This window comes from Clupea harengus, chromosome 19 (assembly GCF_900700415.2).
Source record: "Clupea harengus chromosome 19, Ch_v2.0.2, whole genome shotgun sequence".
Classification (NCBI taxonomy): Eukaryota; Metazoa; Chordata; class Actinopteri; order Clupeiformes; family Clupeidae; genus Clupea; species Clupea harengus.
The window spans coordinates 10,446,256-10,469,988 of record NC_045170.1 but is presented as its reverse complement, the minus strand read 5'-3'; the positions used below and the strand labels follow the sequence as shown (position 1 = coordinate 10,469,988).

At 44.6% G+C, this 23,733-nt stretch overlaps 1 protein-coding gene across 3 annotated transcripts in view; it reads left to right on the top strand.

Annotated features, from left to right (window-relative positions):
• The first annotated feature begins 1,120 nt into the window (after positions 1-1,120).
• Positions 1,121-23,733, top strand: part of csmd3b (CUB and Sushi multiple domains 3b) — a 363,440-nt gene continuing 340,827 nt past the window's right edge. For all 3 annotated transcript variants that reach the window (XM_031585978.2, XM_031585977.2, XM_042710745.1), the window contains exon 1: positions 1,121-1,285. In XM_031585978.2, coding sequence (XP_031441838.1) covers positions 1,219-1,285 — 67 coding nt within the window. In that variant the 5' untranslated portion in view covers positions 1,121-1,218. The remainder of the gene's footprint in view (positions 1,286-23,733) is intronic.

The window sequence follows — 23,733 nt, the reverse complement described above, 5'->3', positions numbered from 1 at the left end:
ATGTTCGTTTAGCCGTAAAGCACCTGCTTGTGTGTATGTATTGTGTGTGTGTGTGTGTGTGTGCGTGCGTGCGTGCGTGAGAGAGGGGACAAGAGAGATACAGGCGCAGAGCGAGAGAGAGAGACTGACTGACTGCTTGCCTGGTTGCCGAGGAGGATATTTGACGGGATGCATAGCCTGTAGATGGCAGGAGCGTCCTTCCACAATTGCACGTCTGCCTTGAAAATAACTGCAAAGCTTTAAAGTGTAAAAAAGCGCTGAGGAAAGTCGAAGAGTCTGGAGTGGCACATCGGTGCTTCATATCTGAGCAAGTAATTGGCATCGAATCCTACTGAAATATGATGCTCTAAGGGATGGTATTTTATCTGTGTTTTGACAAGGATCTTTTCTGTAGTCTAATTACATGCAGCACATCACCCATCCCCAAGAAGAGCTTTAGACCACAGGTCGAATCTCAACTCGAACATTCCATTCCATTCCACTACACAAGCAGTGCTTCGAAGAGAATGGTTTCTGGTCCACTTGCCTACAATGGTAACAAAGGACCTGAGCCATAAAGGTATAATAGTTTGCCTTAAAACCTTAAACGTTGTGCATCATTCAGATTTTGATGAGCACAATTATTTTGTGTTTTTTTCTTTGTGAACGTTTGGATTTTGTTTGTTTGAGAGATGGATTCCGTAGTAGAATAGAGGAAAAGGGACAAACTTCAGATATATTTAGTCTTGTCTATCAGAGCTGGTAAGACAGTTATTTATTTATTTATTTACCTCAACTATCCACACCGTTTGGATCCTCTTCGTGTTATACGTACATTACATTTTTGTGTGAATTGACTATTAACTGTTTGAAGATTACCCTTTTAAAAGGAACAGACGTTGGGAAACTGCGGAGTTTAACCGGACGCACCGGCGACTGTTTTTGAGAGCTGCGAGTTTTTGCCCCTGTTGGCGAGATGGTTGAGTCCTAGTCAAGGTTGCTGTGGTATCCCAGCACCGCTGTTCACTTCGAGCTGTGACCGCACGCCAGCCACAACGGAAGACGCTCCGCTTCTGGCCGAAGGACGGAGACCGAAAAAAAGAACAATTATCTCCATGTGAACATGAGCATAAATGGCATAGAGGGGTAGCCTATCACATCAGGTCGACGGAAATCTTTAACATTTTCAAGAGAGGATGTATTAAACGTGGTCCAGTGGACTTTTTACTAGCTAAGAAAATGAGGATTAAAACTGGAGTTATATTTTGGAATCTCGTATTTTTTATGATGGTCACGTGTGTGCGAGGTAGGTAATCACTCTCTAAATCCGTAATGTATTTATTTGCTAATTCGTACCTCCTGTGTGTCAATATGTGTGTTTTTATACGGAAATATCCGTCTGCCCTGCAAAAATACAGGAATATAGGCAGGAGCTTGGGAGACGCATTCACTTGCCAGGTTTGCCGTTCAATGCAGGCATTGAGCGAGAGCTCAATAAAAATTCTTGCAGAATGCTCAAGCGGATACGTGAGCTGCTTATGTCCATTAATTGCTGAACTGTTTGGGAAATTGGAACATTAAAAATGAGATATACCCTCGTTTATATAATTTTTAAGTGACTCATGCTGCAATATAATGATGAACTGTACGTTTGACCATTAAAAGTCTTTTTCGCGCGCAAGGAAACACGATATGGTTCATCTTATGGTCTCGGTATGTTGCCTTGACATTTTGAATTCGATTTTTAACACCAGCCGTTCATGGTCAGGATTAGAAGCAGGGGAGGTTATTCGGCTCACAAACCAATGATAGGGCATAGTTAAATGTCGTTACCAGCCCCATCACCTAGAAATCATACCACTGTAGAATTCGAACGCTGTCTTAGGCAATCATGTAGACTCTAGTACAAGATGCGAGGGGCTCCAATTTCAGTACACAATGTCTGGACTGTGATGGAAGAGAAGTGAGACCGTCCTTGCCTATGTGATGTGTGATGGGCTGTGATCCGTCAATTTAACTGTTGCGCGCTCCAAACACGCGTTGACATGGATACTTCATGCAAACGGAAATCGATTAGGCTACTTCATACCTACATTGAAAACAGCAACACAATCTAATATTATGTTCCTATATGATATATATCGTACCCCTATATATCTGACTTCTTATCCCCACCAGCCATTCTCAACACAACACGCACACATATACACTTCCACATGTACATTAAACTCAAAGTAGCTTTCTGTTTGAGGAGGTCATGCAATTTAGCCACTCAGCTGTCATGAATCAAGGAGAACTTTAGCGCAATGTATTATGTGGGCTGATATATGGAATTGCTTATGCTCTTGCGGCATTACATTTCCATATGGCAGTTCTGGTGATGGGAGTCCGTGAGATGAAGGCAACACCTCAACAGAATCTCTGGGTGTTGTATTGTGGTTATTACCACCTACCTCGCATTTAAATTTGCTTTCGAGCCATATTCATTTAAAGCTAATGCTGCTATATGTGAGGTGAAATTCACGTCGAGACGTCATCGATTATGCAGGGATAGTGTTCCCGTTCGGTTTTATAACAAGGTCTTAGTGATTTATTAGTGGCATATTTTTTATTCCTAACGAACATTTCCTCAACTGACAGCAGTACATCATTGTATGATAATAATAAGTGGTCGTGGAGAACAGAGAAATGCTGAAATGTTTCCCGAGATTTGAATACTCTCTTGATTTTTTGACTGTTTTGGTGAGATGACATGTTTTAATGCAGTTTCTGCAGCACAATTTTGGGCATACAATAGCACGTCAATAAGAAGTTGGCAAGCTGCAGTGGCTTTTCTTGCTGGCCGATAACCCGACGCATGGTGGCGGTGTGATGAGATCCTGAGGATAATTCATGCAGTCTCCTCAACAGCTCTGACTCTCAGATCCTTACAGCATACGTGCAGGGACAGACTTCACGATTTGGGGTTTCAATTCTGAAATAAAGTAGCCTATATGCACGCAGATGCTGTGCGGTGGCTGTTATGAATGAGAGATACATGTTAAGCGTTTAATTACTACACACATGTTTATGTTTATAAAAAAAGATCAATCGGAACGATTTCATATATATACATATATGTATACACCCGACAGTACCAGCCTTCTCATATTGTTACCTTAATTGGATATGTCGTCATCGTACCGAGCACAATTCACTTGTACGTCAAGTGAAGATGAGGGAGAGGACCTTAGGATAGGATGTCACAATCGGTACAAATTTACGAGGGCAAAACACATACTTAAATATCCACCTCTAACCTCTCCGGCCGTGGTCATCTGATTTAATCGAACCTTCTCCAAAGCTTGAATAAAGTCTGGGGGGAGACTGGATACCGTTTGAAATGATGTACATTTGACAAACAAGAACGACGATCATTAAGGCAGCGATTCCCACAGAAGTGATTAGAGCCATGCACCGTGCGCACCCCCCCTATCAGAGATAAAAATATATAATAACCAGGATTCGCATTTTTTATTCTTTACTGATTCCAGCTACTTCTGCCAAGAAAAGATTCAATGTCATGAACTCAAGGCACAACAGTCAACAATGCAACCGATGTAATTAGTGGAATCATAGGTGGAACTGATTGAATATTTCGCCTTGTGTCGAGCTCACTTCGCCCAATCTTTGCCGGGATCAAGCTGGGGCGCTCTGTTTGAAGGGAACCCACCTCTGAGTGGATTAGCTGTTATGTTGTTTTGGCGCCTGTGTCATCTCAGAGGGATTTTCTGACTCTGATGTGGTTGACCCCAAACAGTCATCAGAGAGGTCTGTGAGTGTTGTGTGTGTGTGTGTGTGTGTGTGTATGAGGCCTTGCGGTGACAAGCAAGCAGAGAGGAGAGCTCATGCTCAGGATCAGTTCCTCGTTTTTTTATCCAGAACATTCTTAAACACATTACTCTCTCTCTTTCTCTCTCGCTCTCTCCCTCTCCCCATCTCTCTATGTGTGTGTGTGTGAGAGAGAGAGAGTACATACATGTGTATGTGCAACACTGCTCAGTCGGTGCACATAGATAGGGCATTTAATCTTTGGAAGTTGAGCTTGCTGTTGAAGGCAGGTGCAGAGGATGGCCATTAAGGTCTGTTTTCAGTCATATAGACTTCACTGGACTGCTGTGACTGTAAAGAGAAACACTGTTGAGAATAAGTGTTCATGTGTGTGCACTTTTTAACGTGTAGATGAGTGACTGTGCATTTATGCTGACTGACTACTGTGTGTGTGTGTGTGTGTGTGTGTGTGTGTGTGTGTGCAGAATTGCTGGTTCCTGTGTTTGGCATTTCCTGCGTATTGATAAATTGTGTACCACACTTACACACCAGATGGAAATCTCCAGGGAAATTGAGCAACCGAAACTTAATGGATTCTATTACTTTAGGCTCTCTGTTTTTCATTTGTTGGCGTGCCTGTAATATGGACCTGAATGGTTACAAATAGGATCAGCTAAACCGTTGTGCAGTAGGTAGCAGACCTAACTGACAGACAAGCAGTATTCCCTGGGGGGAAATTTACATGTGTGCCGCCTATGTAGCCAACTAGAAATATATGCTTCTCAGGGATCTCGTCTGAGCCGTATTGATCAGCGTGTGGACAACACTGTTGAGATGCAGTGATTTGCATACAAACATCAGGTGATATCCTGTTCCCCAGTGCAGCTTCAGTACCTTTGGATCTTTCAAGAGGCTCCATTCTTCTAAGGGCATGGTTTTTTCTCAGAGGTTTGCTGCAGCTCTGGAGTTATTGATCAAACATAAATTATCCATTTACAATGTCACTCCACACACTATATTCTGGTCTCTCAAAGTGGCTTACACTTTTCAGAGTAGGGGCCATTAAAAACAATGTGCTGTACTTACAATGGAGAACACAAAAGATTAACAGAACATCTCCTAATGAATTATTTGTGAGCAGGCAGAAGCTGCGGAGTACTTAATGGGGTTTATGGGACCGGCCCTGAAATGGGTGCTGCAAAGCCCCCCTCCGCAATGATGCCCGGTCATGGTTGACTCAAGCACTGTCCTTTCAATCAGTGCTTTAGGGAAGTCATGGGTAATCTTTAAGCGCTCCCCCTTACTGACTGTAATGGATATCCCGATGTGCGGAAATATATTCACGCCGACTCACTGGTCAATCACAAAGAAACCAAAAGTAGGACCCATACGAGTGTTTAACATGGATGTATGGCCAATGCTAACATATTAGTGTCGTTTCAAGTGTCATTCTTCATACACAGCAAAGGTTTTACCTTTATATTTAAGTTAGGTATCAATAATTGTTACATCATAACTCCACAAGATGTTACATCATATATTTGACCAACAAATATTGTTTCTGTTACCAGCCAGTGCACATTTTAGCATTAAAAGTTTAAGCTGATGATTTTATAGTGTTTTTGTCATGATGTGATTTTAATACTATATATATATATATGTGTGTATGCAACCATGGAAATGCTATCTAAAGTAAATTCAGTAAAGTTTGCGGCCTCTTGGCTGTTTTGGCATTTTGATAGGAGTGTGAAAAGCGTCACCTGGTTGCTGGAGTGGAGGCTGTAAGTAAGGCTCAGGTGCAGAGTCCCTAAAGAGTGTCCCCACACCCGTCCTTCCACTGCTCCTGTCACTCTGAAGTCTCTTACGCTCTGGTGCAGCCCTCGGGACGGCTTACCTTGACCCCTGCTGTCGGAGGACTAAAATCAGGACTCGCATTAAGCATAACTTGAGAATAAGTTCCGAGTTCTATGGCTTTGGTTCTCTGGAGGGTTGGCAAAAATTGGACTCTCGGTTTACTCGGATGGAAGAACTTCATTAAGCGTGTTCTTTTTTAGGTCAACAACTCTGGGCGTTTCGTGAAATGTGGTCAGTGGGATTTTACAGTATGTTAAATTGGTGTGTCTGTGTGTGTGTGTGTGTGTGTGTGTGTGTGTGTGTGTGTGCACTGCTTTTCTCCTGATCCTCCTATTAATAGCCCAGACCTGGCAGGAGCTGTGCCGAAAAGCATCCACCTACTTTTGAACCCTGGCCCCTGTCCGCTGTCGCCAGCTCACTGTAGCCGTTTTCTAGGTCAGCATTTGCAGGCTGACGAAGGAGTCTAGACATTATCCCAAAAGGTGTGATATAATTACTCAACGCCTTCCTTGACTGACGGCTGTCCTAAGCGCTCACAGGAATCTGAGAACCTTCTCTCTTTCTTTCTTTTTTTCTTTCTTTCTTTCATTCTTTTCCTTCGTTCTGTCTTTCCTTCTGTTTTTCCTAATTGGTGACCCCTTTACATCATGCAATTCATAAGGAAGTCATTGCTGAAAGCATGCAGGTCTATGTCTCCTGCAAATTGGACTTGACTGCATGCCTTCATGCCTTTGTGTCCTTCATGGAGCTGGCAAAGGCTTTATTCGGCTCTGTCCAAGTCCTTTCCAATCATGTTGTGAATTGGTGCAATAAATCCTGCATGATACGGCCATGCGGTATCAATTTACTTTTTTTTTTTTAATGCAGCCACAATGGCCACAGCAGACAGCCCAGCCAAAGTTTCCTGTCATCGCCCTACTGCCTCAGCTGGACAGTGCCCAGGACAAAATTGACCCTTTGACCTTGTGTTCCTGGGATCGCACCGATGACAGTGGGCACAGCTGTCAGCTCGGTTGTCACGGTGAACTCTGCCACGAATCAGACAGTGCCCCATGCAGGTGTCAGAGATGCTAGAACTCTTACGAGAAATTCAGGGGGGCAGCTACACATTTATTACAGGGTATGCAACATCAATATTGAAATAAAAAAACCCGTCAAAACCAACGGAAGGGAGCATGGTTTGTACATTGTCATTGCTTGTGTCAATCACTCCTTTGACATTTTCATTCTGGAGCCATCTTTATAGGCCAGTTTCTGCTAGATTAAATCACCTATGGCCTTGGAACTACACAGATACCCCCAAAGGTTTGTTTTACAACAGGAAGACAAATATTAGTCGGATATTTTAAATTCTGGATGTTTAGAATTTAGTTATGTTTTTTTTTTCCAATTATGCAAAGTGATAGATATACAAAATTTCTAGTAGCTTTATGAAACCCCTAAACTTGCACCCCCATAAAAAGTGCCTGTAATTTGAAATTAGAGAAAAAATTAGATGGGAGATGGGTTGATTCGACATGGAATGGCCCAATAGGAGGTTTACTTAAGAGGCTGTACAATCACAAAGCTACCATATCCAAGTTGCTATCAATATACTTCAGAGATACATAGCTTTTAGAAAATTATAGTGAGCTTTTGCCCCCCAAGTGGTAGTGACTGCTCTTTTTCGGGGCCCTTGGCTCATACACTACGCTGCACATCTATTGAATTAGGGCCCCAGATTGGTTGGTGAAACCCATTTAACTTTTAAACTGGTATTATTTTCTTCTCGGGGGCACTGTGGCGCAAGCAGTAGCCCCGACCATATACGGGCTTGAACACCCACGGGGACACAAGTTCGAATCCGACCCGCTGTCATTTCCCGATCCCACTCCCCACCTCTTCTCTCCATCTAATTTCCTGTCCAAACCTTCACTGTCCTATCTCATTAAAAGGCAAAACTTTACTGAATTTACTTTAGATAGCATTTCCCTGGTTGCATACACACACACACACACACAAATATATATATATATATATAGTATTAAAATCACATCATGACAAAAACACTATAAAATCATCAGCTTAAACTTTTAATGCTAAACTTTGCACTGGCTGGTAACAGAAACAATATTTGTTGGTCAAATATATGATGTAACATCTTGTGGAGTTATGATGTAACAATTATTGATACCTAACACATACCAGGTTTTAAATATAAAGGTAAAACCTTTGCTGTGTATGAAGAATGACACTTGAAACGACACTAATATGTTAGCATTGGCCATACATCCATGTTAAACACTCGTATGGGTCCTACTTTTGGTTTCTTTGTGATTGACCAGTGAGTCGGCGTGAATACATTTCCCGATCCCACTCCCCACCTCTTTTCTCCATCTAATTTCCTGTCCAAACCTTCACTGTCCTATCTCATTAAAAGGCAAAAAGCCCCCCAAAAATATCTTTAAAAAAAAATAAAATCTGGTATTCTTTTCTTAATGCATTTTCTGTTGTCATCCATATGTGTGGGATAACCATCACATGCTTGGAGTTCTGAAAGTTAATGAGAACAGGCAATATATTTGAACATGTGCAGGACCTAGGAACTTAGTAAATAGTCTAGTAGCCAGCCCATAGAGCCCCAGCATACAGAAACTGCCGGATGCTAACTTTCATATGTTGTTTCATATGAATGTTCGATCTTTTATGGCCCAGCCCAGTGATGTCACTCTGGGCTCATGAGGCACCCACATGATTGTCTCGTCCACTCTGTACTCAGTAATAACCCATGACTTCTTGTAAAATCCCCTCTAACAGAACTTCTGCATTTCTTGATCTGCTGACACATCTCAACTGTCTAACTACCTTTAGCACAGTGCGTTCTGTCCCTGTCTGACTTTTTCATTTGATACAAAACACTTCAAATGTATCTTACACATGTGGTTGGTGGTTACGATGCATACTGGTGCCCAGCAGCTTTTGAGGTAGTTTAACCGCGTTTAGTGGGTGTGCCAGAGGTGATACCCAATCACCATCAAAGCGTTTACATTGTGACTCTGGTGACATCTGTTCACCCTAGCCACCTCACAAGCAGACTGGCCTTCTCAGCTTCACCGCTCACATGAGGCAACAGGGTGTTTAACCCAAAGAGTTTATTGCAATCGCAATGCTTTTTCCTCCAGAAATGCAAATTTGAATCAGGAGTCAAGTATCAGGAGGGGATTCAGCTTCACTACACCCTGAAAAAAAAATGCTTTAACATTCACAAGAGCACTCATGATTCTGAAATGTAAGATTATTGTGTTTACCATGAAAATAATCTTAGATTTCGTCCAAAATTAATAACAAATGTGTCTAAATGTATCCAAATTTGTTATTCAGTTACCATTTTAAAGTATGAAAGTGGCAGAATTTAATTCAGCATCCTCTAAAACCTCTAAAAAGACTCCAATATTGTAGGAATTGACCACATACAGTGCAAAATATGTGGTCAAATTGGACGATTAAGCTAATTATGCTAATTATGCTAATTATTCAAATTGCTCATCATATGCATTTCTGTATACTGGGGACCCATACTTCCCTTTTCTGCCAAAAAACTTTGGTGTACTCAACATTTCCGGGTTCACCTAGTTGGCTACTAGACTAAAAGGTCTGGTGCCACATTAACTGGTATTGTTTTATGAGGGTACGGCATAGGCTGGTGATGATAGGATTTTACATGGCCTTTCATGAAACATTAAATCTCATCCATGCTTGCTTTTAACACCCCTTATGTCGCCTGAGAAAACCTTGGCCGTGTTGTGATGTGAGTTATGGATTTCTTGGCTGTACTGTATGAATGGCTGTTCTTACTTTTGCCTTTTGAGGAGCTTGCTCACATTGTCGTCGCAAAAAGGCTCCGTTGAGTGGAGTCGATTATTAGATAGTAAAAGTCGTGACATGGCCGCGGGTGGGAACTGAGTTTACTTTACTGTATATACCAGCCATTTCAAGGTTGTGTGGCTGTCTGTTTGTCGGTACGTCGATTTAAAGCATTTCAGCCATGCAAAGTCACACTTTGAGAGGCCATGTTCTTTGTGTTGAGAGGAAAATAAAAACTTTTTTTTTACTTTACTGCAGTGTCACAATTTAACTGTCTTCTCCATGATGTCCTTCCCCTATAGTTATACTGAGCAATGCAATAAACATCCCATTCCTTCTTTAGCACCTCACGGTGACAGTGAGATACAGTGTAATCTTGGGGACGAAGAGTAGGCGTGCTCACACGGGTTTCACAGACACAGACTCGGAAGAGAGGGGCAGTATTAGATCCGGTCGTAAGTGCAACCACAGTAGCAGGCTGCACATAAAAAAATAGCCTTTTTTTGCAAGTTTCAGTTTATTTGTCGTGTTTGCGTGCTTGTTTATCCATACAAACACTTCCTCGTTCAGGCCCAGTGCAAGAGACAATTTGACTCTGAAGAATTTGTGCGGCGTGGCACCGTCAATACATGTCAGATCAGCGGGGGAGGGCAGGTAGACTGCTGGGTTAGATAATGTAATAAACTCAGCGGGGGTGCGCGCGGAGAGTAAACAAGAAGCGCTCTAATTCCAGCCATGTTGGCATTGAAGCCATGGGTAAATATGTGTCACGAGCTTGTTCAGTAAAGAGTGAATAAACACTGCGCCCCCCTACCCCAACACACACACACACACACACACACACACACACACACACACTGCCCTCCCCCCATCTTTAAATGAAGAATTCATTTCAGATTGCACAGAGAGGAAGTCATAGCTGAATCCCTGTAATTATCTAGAGAACGTCTGACATTTTTAAAAGGAGTCCCACCGGTTTGCCTGTGCAATTATCACATCGGCTGAGATGAGCTGAAGAGTGGCGCCCGTGTTGACTTTGGGTCTTTTCTTTTTTTTTCTTTTTCATATGAACGAGTCAAGCTTAGTGTTTAGTCCGAGTGGCCACAAACAGCAAGTTTCTTCACTGGGGTTTAATTTTTTCTAAGCTGACCTTCAGAAGACATTGGCATTTCCCCTAAATTGGTCTACTGATAATTCCAATAATTAGAAATTAAAACTGTAATTATGGTGCTTTCTACATGGCGCCATGCTCGTAATCGGCTTTTTGTGCATCCACAGTGGGGAGATATAACAGACCCATACCCTGTACAGCAAATGTCTGGTTTTAGCATAGAGGCAACCATGACTTCCTCAACATGCCTGTGTGTGTGCTTGTGTTTGTATCAGTGTATGCATTTGTTGGTTCATATTATGGCCATGCTTTCCACTGTTATGGTTTAAAACCCAGCGTGTACGCGCGCATTCAAAATGGATGAGTCAAGCAAATAAATAATGAAAGCATGTCCTCTGAGAACAGTGTTTTCGCAGGTCAACTTTCATCCCTGTTCCCATCCAGTCTTTTGACACTGTGCTGGTGGGAGACCGGCTACTTGGTTTGAAGTCCTAACCTGAAGGACCTCTCACGTCCGTCGCTAAGCCCTTGTTGTGTCCTATAGGGCCGGCCCAAAATCCCAAAGTATCGGGAATTATTCGAGGATTTAAACCTAAATGTCAATCTCCTAAAGTGCAGGGACACTTAAGATTCTGATTCGTGGCTTGCCTCCCGCCCGGGCCTGCTGATACAAATGTAACGTTTGCGTTCCGCATTACTGCAGGGATTTTCAAAACTCCGGCGAAATGTCAAGTGTTCCAGCTGGAGACACGAGGCATTCGCCTGTGGCGCTGTGCCCCTCGCCCCTCGCCCCTCTCTCACTGTGTCTGTCTCCTTGTGTTTCTCCTCTTCTCCTGCCTCATGACCCCCCCAACCCCCCCTCTCCAGAAGGCGGCCAAACATTTTCGAGAGTTAAAATTTCATGTGATCGCATGCGTGCGAGTGCATGATGATCATTAGGAGAGACCGGCTGAGCCAGTGAAGAAGAAAAAGTAGTACTTTCAAACCACAGTAACTAACTCGGTAACTGTGGTTGTTGTACGAGGGGAATGCTATGCTGTGTGTGTATTGTATCCAATGTGGCCCATCCATTGCAGGCAACTCTAAACCAAACCTCTAAGCCAACACAGTTTAAGCCTGAAACTTTGAAGTTGCTAAACGACAGTAAGAAACTCAAAACCTGCAGGGGCACATCACCGAAACACTGAGCCCCGTTTAGCATTCCAATGAAAGTAATCACTTAATGGAGGAGAATTAAATGGTCAAATTCAACACTGCCCAGAACATCGTGAAATAGGAACTCCTGCTCACAAAATTCAAAGCCCAGATAACTCTGATGAAAAATGTGAATCCAACCAATGCCAACGACATGACCTTTTAGGAGACACAACCTCTGGGAAAAGACTGGTGACAAAATTACTTAATTTATCCATAAAGGGAAATGGCAGTGTTAGAACAGCTATGACATAAATGACAAAATACACAAATTTAATTAATTACATTTAGGTGAATTACCCCAAAAATTAAAAAGTGTTGTACTACATAACAATAGTACAAATAAAAAATAATAAAAAATAAAATTTAAGGCAGTCACAGTCCATCTTTACATCAATGCAAAACACACATACACATGCCCTTCCCAAACATCCTCTCTCACACACACACACACACACACACACACACACACACACATAGATGAATTTTCACACAAGCACACACATACATTACAAAGACAGCCCCCCCCCCCCCCTACACAGTGTAAACCCCTCCCTACACACGTACATAAACATGCACAGGTACATAAAAGCAGACATAAACCGTACACACATACAACATTTACAACCCCCCTGCATACTGCCACATTCACATACTGTTCACACGCGTTTAAGCATGCATAGAGGCACATACACACACTTCTTAGTCACCCATCTCACTGTCACACTCTTTAAACACACACACACACACACACACACACACACACACACACACACACACACACACACACACACACACACACACACACACACACACACACAGTGCAGCTGGAGCAGGTACCTGGTAGGGTGGTGTGGTTTTCCTGTAGTAGCGTAGCACCAGTTGTTTTGCATGCCTGGGGAGTTTCAGTCTGGTCTCCTATTGATCCGTGTTTCTCTTGTAATGACTGTGTCATGCTGCATTGGTTTCATGTCAGACAACGTGTGCCTTTTGCACTTCATTAGCTTTCATTTGGCCCACTGAATTTGGGCCACCCACCCACCACCCAACCAAACACACAAACACACGCACACACTGTCGCATACACACACACACACACACACACACACACACACACACACACACACACACACACACACACACACACACACACACACACACACATCTCTTTTCTAAAAGCACAAATGCGTTAATTAACAGAGCTGAGTGGACAAGCCTCAGTGGTCTGAAGTGGAGCGCAACGCTTCCGTTTGTTTTCTTCGGCACTGTCCGTCTGCGTTTCTCCATCATGGCCATGGCTGTCTTCTTTTTGCATGCCACCTTGTGTCTGAGTGGCTTGTATTGGTTCCCAGGCCAGAGAGAGAGAGAGGGAGAAAGAAAAGAAAAGAAAAACAATCAAAAGAGACCATTAAGCATCTGTCACAAGAACTGGGGTGTTCTGCTTCAGATGGTAAAAATCCTCCCTGGTACCCTGCATACCAACTATCGTTGCTAATTAGCACAGCACAGGAGGAAGGCAACAGTAGGAGAAATCAGCTTGCTTTGTTGCCAACTGGGACCATAACACAGGTCAGGTCCTTTGCTTTGCTTTGAGCCTGGGGCCGCTGAAGTACTGCAGCTACTGCTGATGTTTCACCAGCTTCTAGAACTCTGTAATGAGAGTGTTTAGAGGTGATGAGTGGCATCCGGAGATTTCACCGGCCCTCTGGCAGTTTTGTACGGTGTAGCGCGGTGCAGACTCGACCAGGCTGTTGGGTCAGCGGGTGGCTAAAATGGGGCGCCGTCAGGCAGCCAGGAAGTCGTTTAGCTCCCCTGAAGGAAGAGGGCAGAAGGAGATTACTCAGGTTGGTGGTGTTTTTTTTTTTATCATTATTTTCATTTTTTGTGTACCTCCTGTGTCTTGGAGGTCTCCTAACGAGTCCTGTCAAAAGACTTTGCTTGAGAGGCATCAGGAAACTGCCCCGGATGACATTGTGGGGGGTCGGTTGCAGATCTAGCCTGTAATGTAAACGCCTCTGCTGCTTGTTGTTTCTATAATAAAAAGGAGAACTTCAGAACCTCATTCTTTATGCTCTTAGATGACGCACAACATTGTGATACTTAATATCAAATACTTCATAGCTTTTCCACACATGCAGATCCACTTGCATCTTATCAGAAATCTAGATATTAGCTAACAAAACTAATAGGCTTTACTGTGAATGTTTAGGTTTTCCTTCAACATTTCACATAACCTGATGACCTTTCCTTTAGCGAGTAGGCGGCTAATTGCATGGTGTTGTTCACATGTCCGGCGGTGCTACTTCGGTGGATAAGAACAGGGCTTTTAGTGGTATAGCCAATTAAAAGAACCACTATCGCCTCTGGTGTGACAGTAAGGACGCATACACTTAAACTCCCCTACTCGAGAATGCAATCTGCTCTTAATGTATGCAGAGGTACATTTAAGCCCTTAATCTCCATTCAATTAGTGCTCCCTCAGCAAGGGTGTGTGTGTGTGTGTGTGTGTGTGCAGTGGACTTAGAGCCAAGAGAGACATTTAAATGGATGGCAGTGTTACTTGGAAGGACCGATCACTTCAGAAGTGTAATGTTTACTTTCTTTATCATCAGAGTTATTTGTTTGCTAATATGAAAGTGCTAATGGCACATCTATACATTAATATAAAAAGCTTTTCGCTGATGTTTCTCTCCCCCCCGGTCATCTTTCTGCAAGTTTATCTACTGGTATAAAATTTTAGTTTGTTTCTCTTGGAGCATACACTTTTCTTTATGCTGGAGCTGTATAAACACAGCAGGACTTGGGTATGGCCCTGTGACAGCAGGCTGCATGCACTCTGGCCTGTTGCAGTGCACAACCCACTCCCAAGCATTCACGGTTATACAGGCACAACCTTCACGAGTGGCAGCCTTCGTCTCCTCGGGTGGATGCTGTTGTGTTCGGTTGTGTTTTCCCATGTCTTCTGCAAAGAGAGGAACTGTGTTTTCTAACCATACGACATGCTGCGCCTGCTGTTTGTCATGACAGCTGACGCTTTAAAAACTTTGCTGTTCCATCTTCCTTCATGGTTTCCTGAACAATTTATGGCAACAATTTGAAGTAATGGATCCGGTACGGGGGCTGACAGCTCGGAATGTGAGAGATGCCTGGAGGATATGAAATGTTTTTAGTTATTTATTTATTTTTCTGTTGCGTTGTTGTTGTTTTTTTTCCTCATTTTGTAATGGACAGTCTTTTCTAGGGATGAAAAGGGAATGACAAAGAAAAATGAAAACAGACGAGCTGTTTGACTTTGTGGAGAGTGTTGGGCACAGACACCCATAAATAAACATTTGTCAAAAATAGAGTGCCTCCTAAAAACGTAAAGCATTATTCTAAACTTTAAAGTGGACAGTCTCCTTCATAGTTTCCATTTCATTGCAAAGGGTATAGAACTGGATGTCTAATAAGTCCACCCTTCTGTTTCTGCTAGATGTCGAATTGATACTACTTCAAACAGGCCATTGGCACAAATACAGTCATGTCATGTTCCCAAGCGTTTCACAGTGGAATGAGACTCAGTCGTTTTTTCGTTGTTTTTGTGTCATCCCATCACTTTGGCTCAGAGAAGTCCTGCAGGAGAGAGATAAGCATTGTTTTACTCCTCTTCTCTTTTAATACACGTACTCCCGTTTGATCACCAACATCAAACACACTGAACTCACTGGGAAGAAAAAGACATTCTCGTTCACTCGTTCTCTTTCACTCATTCTCTCCCTGTCGTTCTAGCCAGGTGTTTCATGTGCAGGTGTGATTACCTGTCCGGTATGGGAAATTAAGTGATCATGCGTGCGCATTGCCTTTGATGTCCGCCATTACAGCTGCATGTGTTTGGCCTTAAAATACTTCTTTGTGGTAACGGTTGAAATATTCCCTCATCTGAGACAAATTGATTTCCCGCTGGCATTTCATTGCTCGTTATATGTTCAAGAAGGAAATGATTGCCAACAAGCCTCTAAAATACTTTTTGTTTTGCAGACGTGTTTCTTTTAATTACCATGGCAAGGGTGGCTAAGTGTCAGTAAGCTCTTGAATGCAATCATAAATCAAGACAGTTAAGTAGACACAGATTACAAGTAGGATGGCTGCCTCATTGTTGTTTTATGAACTTCTAGTTTTACCTTCTTCAAAAAAGCGATTCTATTGAATTAATGTGAAAAAAATGCATAAACTGCAAGATGTAGCCTGTGTCGGATGTTTTATTCCATTGTTGCCGTGCACAGCAGTGCTTTGGGCTTTACCCAGTGCCAGACGTGGGACAAGCTTAGTGGTTATGATTTAGAAAGCATTTGGAAAATAAGTACAGCCACTTAAGTGCCGCCTCGTGGGAAATGGCTGATTTCCTTGCTGTGAAATGTTTGCTTAAAGCTGACATGGAAAGTTCATTTAGGTGTCACATCTGATTCTGTCCTATCTTGTGGAGAAGACTGTGGAACCTCAGAGTTAGATAGAAAAAAAGAGAGAGAGAGAGGGACTGTGGAACTGATTTTCTTGGCATGAGGCCAGTATGTGCAGAGTGCTGAGATTCTCTGCTTTCAGAAAAATATTTTAAATGATGGTGACAGGAAGATTCTGCAAAGTTCCTGCTTCCAGTGTGGACCAACTTTAATGGCATTCATTGGAAGAGGGGAGGGTGGGTGGTATTAGGCTGTTTTGAACAATGCAAACGAGCGAGCTCTTGTTTCCTGGCACAGATGCGGGACGTCATGTAGCTTCCATTGCCGCTGGCTCCGCATCAAAGTCAAAATAGTGCAGAGGAGCCCAGAGAGATAAGGGCTGTCAGCAAAAAAATCGCCGCTCGGCTCTAAGCGCGGCAGGGATGAATAACGGTTAATCGGGGGAAACCGAGGTGGTTAAGCTGCCTTGCTGTACTCACATGGGGTAGACACTTGGCACCCACCCCTCCAGCGCCGCATTAACATTACACATTAACCCACCACAGAGCCCATCAGAACAGCTCATCTTTCTGCTGCTCTGGTGACAAATACCTATACACACACAAACATTACAGGCCTTTCAAGATGCTGTTAGGAACACCTGTTTCGATGACACGGTAGTGATTCTCCGCCATAGGCTCTGTCTGTATATTAAAAACCCTGCGATGTTTCTTTCCACCGGTGCACCAACCTTTGGCAAGAGCGTGAGGCTCCAAGCAAAGAGCAGTCGGTACGGTAACACATTGTGAGTCATCTCGTTGGCAAGGGGATAAGCAGAAGAATTAAAGGGAAGCCTGTTCATTGGAACCTGAGTCAAATGAATGGATTCAGTCTGATTCAAAGTGAATTCAATTCAAAGAATTTCCTCTAGTCTTTCTCCCCCCTCTTGTGACGGGCGCTCTCCGTGGTGCTGAACTCTCCCTGCCAGCTTGTTGAGGCTGGTGAAGAGGCAGTCGGGGCTGTGCATGGCGTCGTGGGCATAATCTTAAAGGAAAAAGGTACCAGAGGGATAGGAGACTTTATTTGTTGGCGGCTTGGCAGAATCCTCTAGTGTTTTGCCTCTGTCAGCATGCAGTGGAATGAACAGAAAAGAGAGACTTAAAAAAAAGACAGAAAGAAAGCAGAGGGAAAAAAACCGCTATCGGCTTTTTGCATGTTTGCACATTTTTTTATTTGCACCAGCCTACAGTGGCAAACTCCGTAACTACAAAATGACATTAGCTTTGGGTCGGAATATCTAAAGTGGGAATATAATGTAGGCATGAGGCGTCCTTTTTCATGGCACAGCATGACGTCCTTTCGCTGGAACGTTTGACTTGAACAGTTAACCTTCCGGTATTTTCCAGCTCACAGTTACCCAGAGGCAAGCGCTTCCACTGTCTCCTACATTCTTTGGCAAAGACGCGCTCTTGATCTATGGCTTTATGTTCAGGGCCACCACTGCGGCTGTAGACAGCAGACTATAGGCCTGGCTTCCATGGTCAAAAAATAGAGCAGGTAATTAGGTTGCCAGTGTGGTAACCTTCTCCAGGACATCCCACTACACGCTAGCAGCAGGGCCACTCGTGGAGGGCTGGGGTCGGCTGCTCGGCACCTGTGCACTCTTTGGCATCCGCGTAAACAGAGCAGCCATCTGTGAAAGTAAAGGGCTGATTTATTCATTAGGGCCATGGAGGTGCTGCCTTTACTGAGTAATAGCAAATTAGCCAGCCCCCCCCCCTCTCTTTGATGAGCGATGATTTTGTAACGCTATTTCCATGAAGCACTTGAAATGACTGACATGATGAATGAATGTGATGATCTAGCTTGTTTGGCGCTATATCTTTTTTTTTCATATATGTCATTTTTGTATTATACGTTTTGTAGTCTCCCTCTTCTCCGTAGCCTAGAATTTCAATCATTGTGCCATTGCTGAAAATAAGGAGGGGAGAAGAATGATTTTCAATCAGTTGCATTGTGAGGTATTCCCAGCACGACAAAAGAACAAATCCTGCTCCTCTAGCTGTTTGCTGTCTTTACTCCTCCCGCTCGCCCATGCATCACTGGCAGTCCGCTCCATCATGGCTGTCTACCGGCGGTTACGGAGAGTTGTAGTCCTGGGCCCGTTGTAATGTGTCTTCCCCCTCCAGGCCGTGCATTAGTCTAATTCGGTGTGTGCCTCGGCTCTTTGTGTGGTGGTGCGCGAGGCTATTTCAAATAGCAACACGACACCGGCTCACTGCATGTAAACAACGAGTCACTCCACGGTACTCACGTAGCTCTTTTTTCTTCTGTTGGCCACCATTGTTGATTCAATGGGAATCAGTTTCCAGTGGGGAGAGCACTACCTCCTGCACAACCTCCTGCCCCTTAAGAGCCCTCTCAACTGTTTCTCTCCGGGCCTCAACGTTTGTGTAGCACACCCCTGTAGTATCCACTCAGCTGGGTTATACATAGCCCCCTCGGGGAGGGTTGACCAGCTGCAACACGCCTTCTCCCACTTCCTTTTAAGGTCGCCATGTCTGAAGACATTTACAGCTTTTACCTCCGGTGAAGGAGGTTATGAAGGGCTGAGGGGAGGGTGTGTGTGTGTGCGCGTGTGTGTGTGTTTGTGTGTGTGAGTGTGTGTGTGAGTGTGTGTGTGAGGTGGGGTTATGCCTGTTTTTTCCAAGTACTCCCTGTTGCGTCCCTGCCTATATTTGTGCAGCCACATCTCAGCCAATTTGCCAAAAATATAATCACATCAAATGCGCTGTAGTGGTTGCAGCTGGGTTTGTGGAGTTGTAACACCCTGCCGCTCCTCTCTTTCAGTCAGTCTGCAGGAAATGGCTGGTGTAATTGTTTAGGACTTGAGGGGGAATTTCAGGCGCAGAGCGTCTGCGCTTTTACCCTGTTGAAGTGGCTGCTCATTAGCCGGCTACATTAATCAGGGGTCAGAAGTGCTTCCTCTTTCAATTAGCACCCGTATGGTTGATTGGGACTTATTTTTGTCAGCCTTCCTCAAACCAAACTTGAGTACTTTGCACTGAATCTGGTGTCTTTTTAGACCCTATTTCATCCCCCCCCCCTCTCTACCCCCTCTCTTTCTTTCTTTCTTTCTTTCTGTCTCTTTCTTCTTTCTGTTTTTCTTCCACTCTTTCTCCACCACTTCAAACGTTCCCTATCATACGTGACGTGACATGACTCTGTCTCTGCTGTGTCTGGAATGGATTGCCCCCCTTCCGATACGGATCCTGTGGGGATGAGAAGAAAGTGCCGGAAACCCGTCTCCCCCCACTCTCCGTCCTCGTCTTTCAACTCTTTCACTCCTCTTTCCCCTGCTGTTGGAGAAACTAAGCGTTGGCTCCTGACTCTATGCAGCATCTTTAGTTGCCCTGTTATAGTATTTCAAACCGCAGGGCCTGTAAAAGTCACTGTGGAGTTTGAAATAACATTGGCTATCACGGCACAAACCCATCCAGTTCTTGCTTTTTTGTGATTAGATGCGTGATACAAATTGCTTTGCGGCAAAAGCATCAGGAGAAAAAAAACACCCTGTTGTGAGTATGGCAGTCCAGACAGTTGTAAAACATTGTGAATAGCCAGGCTGTACACCATACAAACAGCTCAGCCAGGCTCAGCCAGATTTCTTGCTCGCGCGCTGCCATCTTTATATTGCTTTCCATCAGGGACCAGCCGTGATTGACAGTACGGGTTATATAGGTGTCTGACTGTTCCAGTTCCTCACCGGAGCAAATAAAGGTTAGTTTCAGGGTCATATGGGACTCATACTGAGGGAATAAAGACGAGCAGGTCTCACTCATGCCTGGAGCTTGATCATCCTGCCATGAATCACGTCCACCTTGGCTCGGGAGAATGGTCCTTTTTTTATGGAGCGCTCCGGCAGGGTGCTGTTGATTTAGTTTTACAGGTGTCCATTCACCAGCCCCCGCTGACAGGAAATAGCTTTCACAGTGCAGACGGACTACGCCAACCATGGTGGTGCCTCCTATTAATATCAGCTTCTAGAAGGTCTGCAGATTTCAGACAAGGATGCACATTAATCTACATTGCATGCTGTGGTACACGTGCTGTACACAATATTCCATCCCACAGCATCCGATTTGGTCAGTCTTGTTGCTAGTATAGCTTGTTAATCAGTAGATCAAGCCCTTGGAATTCAATGTGTTAATGCATTTATTCTGTGTGCAAAAAGGGTCCCGTGCATTTTGTGTGCAAAAAGGGTTGCATGAATTTTGACTATTAGCAGATAGCATATGCAACTGGAGAGGGTTTGGCCTGATCTTATGTGAAATCTCCTGACATGAGCCGGATCTGACTCAGATCAGGCCTGGAGGCAGCCGACCTTGCAGTGGTATTGTTGCCCAAAAAGCAGAGGCTTCTAATCCACAGGAGTGCACCGTGTCGCTCTCTCTCTCTCTCTCTGCACACATGATAGAACACATCAGATGGGAAGCTAAAATCCCTTTAAAAGCTGAGTCGGTGGTCTCCAGCTCATCACCTGCAGGGACAGAGACAGCTGCCATGGATCCTGATGAGACAGCCTGGGAAAGCGCTAACAGTTAATAGAAGCCAGTCGTTGCGCAGGTCAGCGGTGTTTTGCTCCACGGCCCTAATTAGCATTAGCATTAGCTGCAGTTTTGTGTAAGTGGCGGAGGGGTCCAGAGTTGGGGCACTGCTGTATGTGTTCAGTGGCTCTGGCACAGTCAATGTTTTCCTCATCCCCCATCCTCCCGCCCCTCTCCTCTCCTCTCTCCTCTCTCCTCTCTCCTCTCCTCTCCTCTCCTCTCCTCTCCTCTCCTCTCCGTCGCCTGGATTTTCGGGAGCGTGTTTTCTGGGCCGCTCGTTTGGCTCGGCAGATGCCCCTGGATGCCCTCCGCTCTTGGGCCTCCTGTTCTTTTGTTTAGTGGGAAAACAGGATGACACGCTCAGAGAAGCAAGGGGATACAGAAGAAGAAAAAAAGAAAGAGAGGGGGAGTTAAAGACTTTAGACAGAGAGAAGCAGAGGGAGGAAGGGAGGGAGAGCAAGAAAGAAAGGGTGGGAAGAAAGGAGAGAGGCAAAAACTGAGAGGTAAAGGCAAGTGAGTGAGGCTGAGGAGAGAGAGGTAAAGAGCAAGAGAGAGAGAGAAGGAGAAAGAGAGCAGAGAAGGAAGTGGAGTGATAGAGAGCGGGGGACGGAGAGTAAGGAGAGAGCAAGAGAGGGAAGGAGCGTGAGAGAGGAGCGGGAGCGAGAGAGGGAAGGAGCGTGAGAGAGGGAGCGAGAGAGAGGGAGAGTGAGAGAGAGAGAGCGGATGTGGGCTGTCTGTGTGAAGGCCGTGCCTGTGGGGCAGACTAACGTGGTGCAGAGCAAACGCGCTTCACAAGTAAAGGAGCAGCTGGGGCTGCCTCTGCCTCTGCCTTCCTCTCCTCTCCTCTCCTCTCCTCCAGTCCGCTCCCTCTTTCCTGTCCTCCTCTCCTCACCTCCCCTCCTCTCACTCCCTCCCTCTCTCCTTCTTGCTCTCTCCCAGATTTATGTGCTGTGACGCCGCTTCATATTATTGACCTGGATTCACGGCTCTTCCCAAGCTGGACTCACTGTTAATGCGCCCTTTCCCCCAGCTTTATATTTATGGAGGCTCAAGTCTGCTCTCTCCTTCTTCTTCTCTTCCTCTCACCCTTTCACTCCCTCTCTCTCTCTCTCTCTCTCTGTCTCTCTCATCCTCTCTCATCTACACACACTCAGCCCCCTCCTATCTCTCTTTGACTCACTCGCTCTCTCTATCTGTCTCTCTCACTCTCTTCTCTCTGGCTGTTTACTGCATGCGTCTCCAGGTGTCTTCTGTGTGTGCTGTCAAGCCTGAGACAATGGCCTGTGAGGGGGCGGACAGATCCACCTCTGCCATAACAGTAAAAAAAAAAAAAAAAAAAACAGAATGAAAAGATGAGATGCAAACAAGGCCAACAGAGCTCAACAACTGCCACAAAAACAGGGAGAGATAGAGATGAAAGGGCAGAGATGTGTACAAATACATAGCGGTGTGTGTGTGTGTGTGTGTGTGTGTGTGTGTGTGTGTGTGTGTGTGTGTGTGTTCGTGGGTGTGTCAGAATGGCTAGGTGTGTGTGTTTGCTCTCCCACCTGCCTTTCGGTGGCAGTAATTATGTTTGTTTGCCATTTAGCAATGAATGGGCAGCCCATGCAGTCCTCCTTGTTATGGCACGGCTCTAATTAAGATGGAATGCTGAAAAGCACTATTTGGGAATAGGTGCGACACCCTCTCGTGTTGGCACACTCAACACCCGTTAAGCATCCAACTCATTACGATGCCAGTCCTCTAGTTAGCATCTCATAGATAACGAACACTCACAGAGACTGCCACATTTCGGTGACACTTTTGAGTGGAGACAACTGTTTGTTTTTTTGGATTGCCTTGTAATGGAAGTCAAAGTCACTCTATAGTGTAGGTGTTGCTGGATGTTTGTCTCTCTCAAACACTATATTTGTATTACTCATTCTACGCCCCTTTGGGTATGGGATGACCACGTCAGATAAACCAGTGCAGGAGACTGTATTGCCGGACTGTGTACCAAGCAGTCCTGACACTGTGTCCATGGCGCCCATGACACTGGATATGAGAAGACAGCTCAGGTCAATTGACACAAACATCCAATGTGGAACATTTGCATTGCTTTCCAGTTGTGCTAATCAGGTGTCAAGGAGAAGTGTGTGTTTGAGTCTGTGTGTTTGGGCTTGTGTGAGTGCACATGCATGTTTGTATGTATGTGTAAATGTGCGTTTGGCTATATATGTGTGTGAGTGTGTGTGGATGTGTTTGTATATGTGTGTTTGTGTGTGTGTGTGTGTGTGTGTGTAGACAGCTTTGCTTGATCACCATCTGCATGAACTACCTGCCCATCCAGCCGTATCTCAGTGCCATGATTCAGCTATTTCCATTTGTTTAAGCATCACCTGCAGCCACTACCTCACTTCTATTTCTGTCAGATTATCTCTCTCACCATCTTTCTCTCTCTCCCTCTCTCTCTTTCCCTCTCTCACCATCTTTCTCTCTCTCCCTCTCTCTCTCTCTCTCTCCCTCTCTCTCTCTCTCTCTCTCATCATCTCCAGCTCACATGCACATGTATTATTTTTTTCAGTGCTCTGCTTCTTTATCTCTCTCTCCCTCTATTTGCACTCCTACCATCTCTCTCTCTCTCTATCTATCTATCAGTCTCCTTGTCTATTTCTCTATCTGTTCATCTGCCTCTCTCGTCCACTCTGTTCATTTACACAGTAAAGTAAAGGTGGTCCTTTGTGCTTTGGAACATTTGGAGAGCTGACAGTTCTCGTATATCCCTTCCTGCATTCTGCTGACCCCAGCATGGAGCACCCACCCTCCCACCACACATGCCGTGCTGTATGATGTTCCTCCCATGATAGCAGCCTCGGATTGATCAGTGTGCGGGTGGAGCGGGTGGAGCGGCTGGAGCGGCTGGAGACCAGGCGCAATCGTA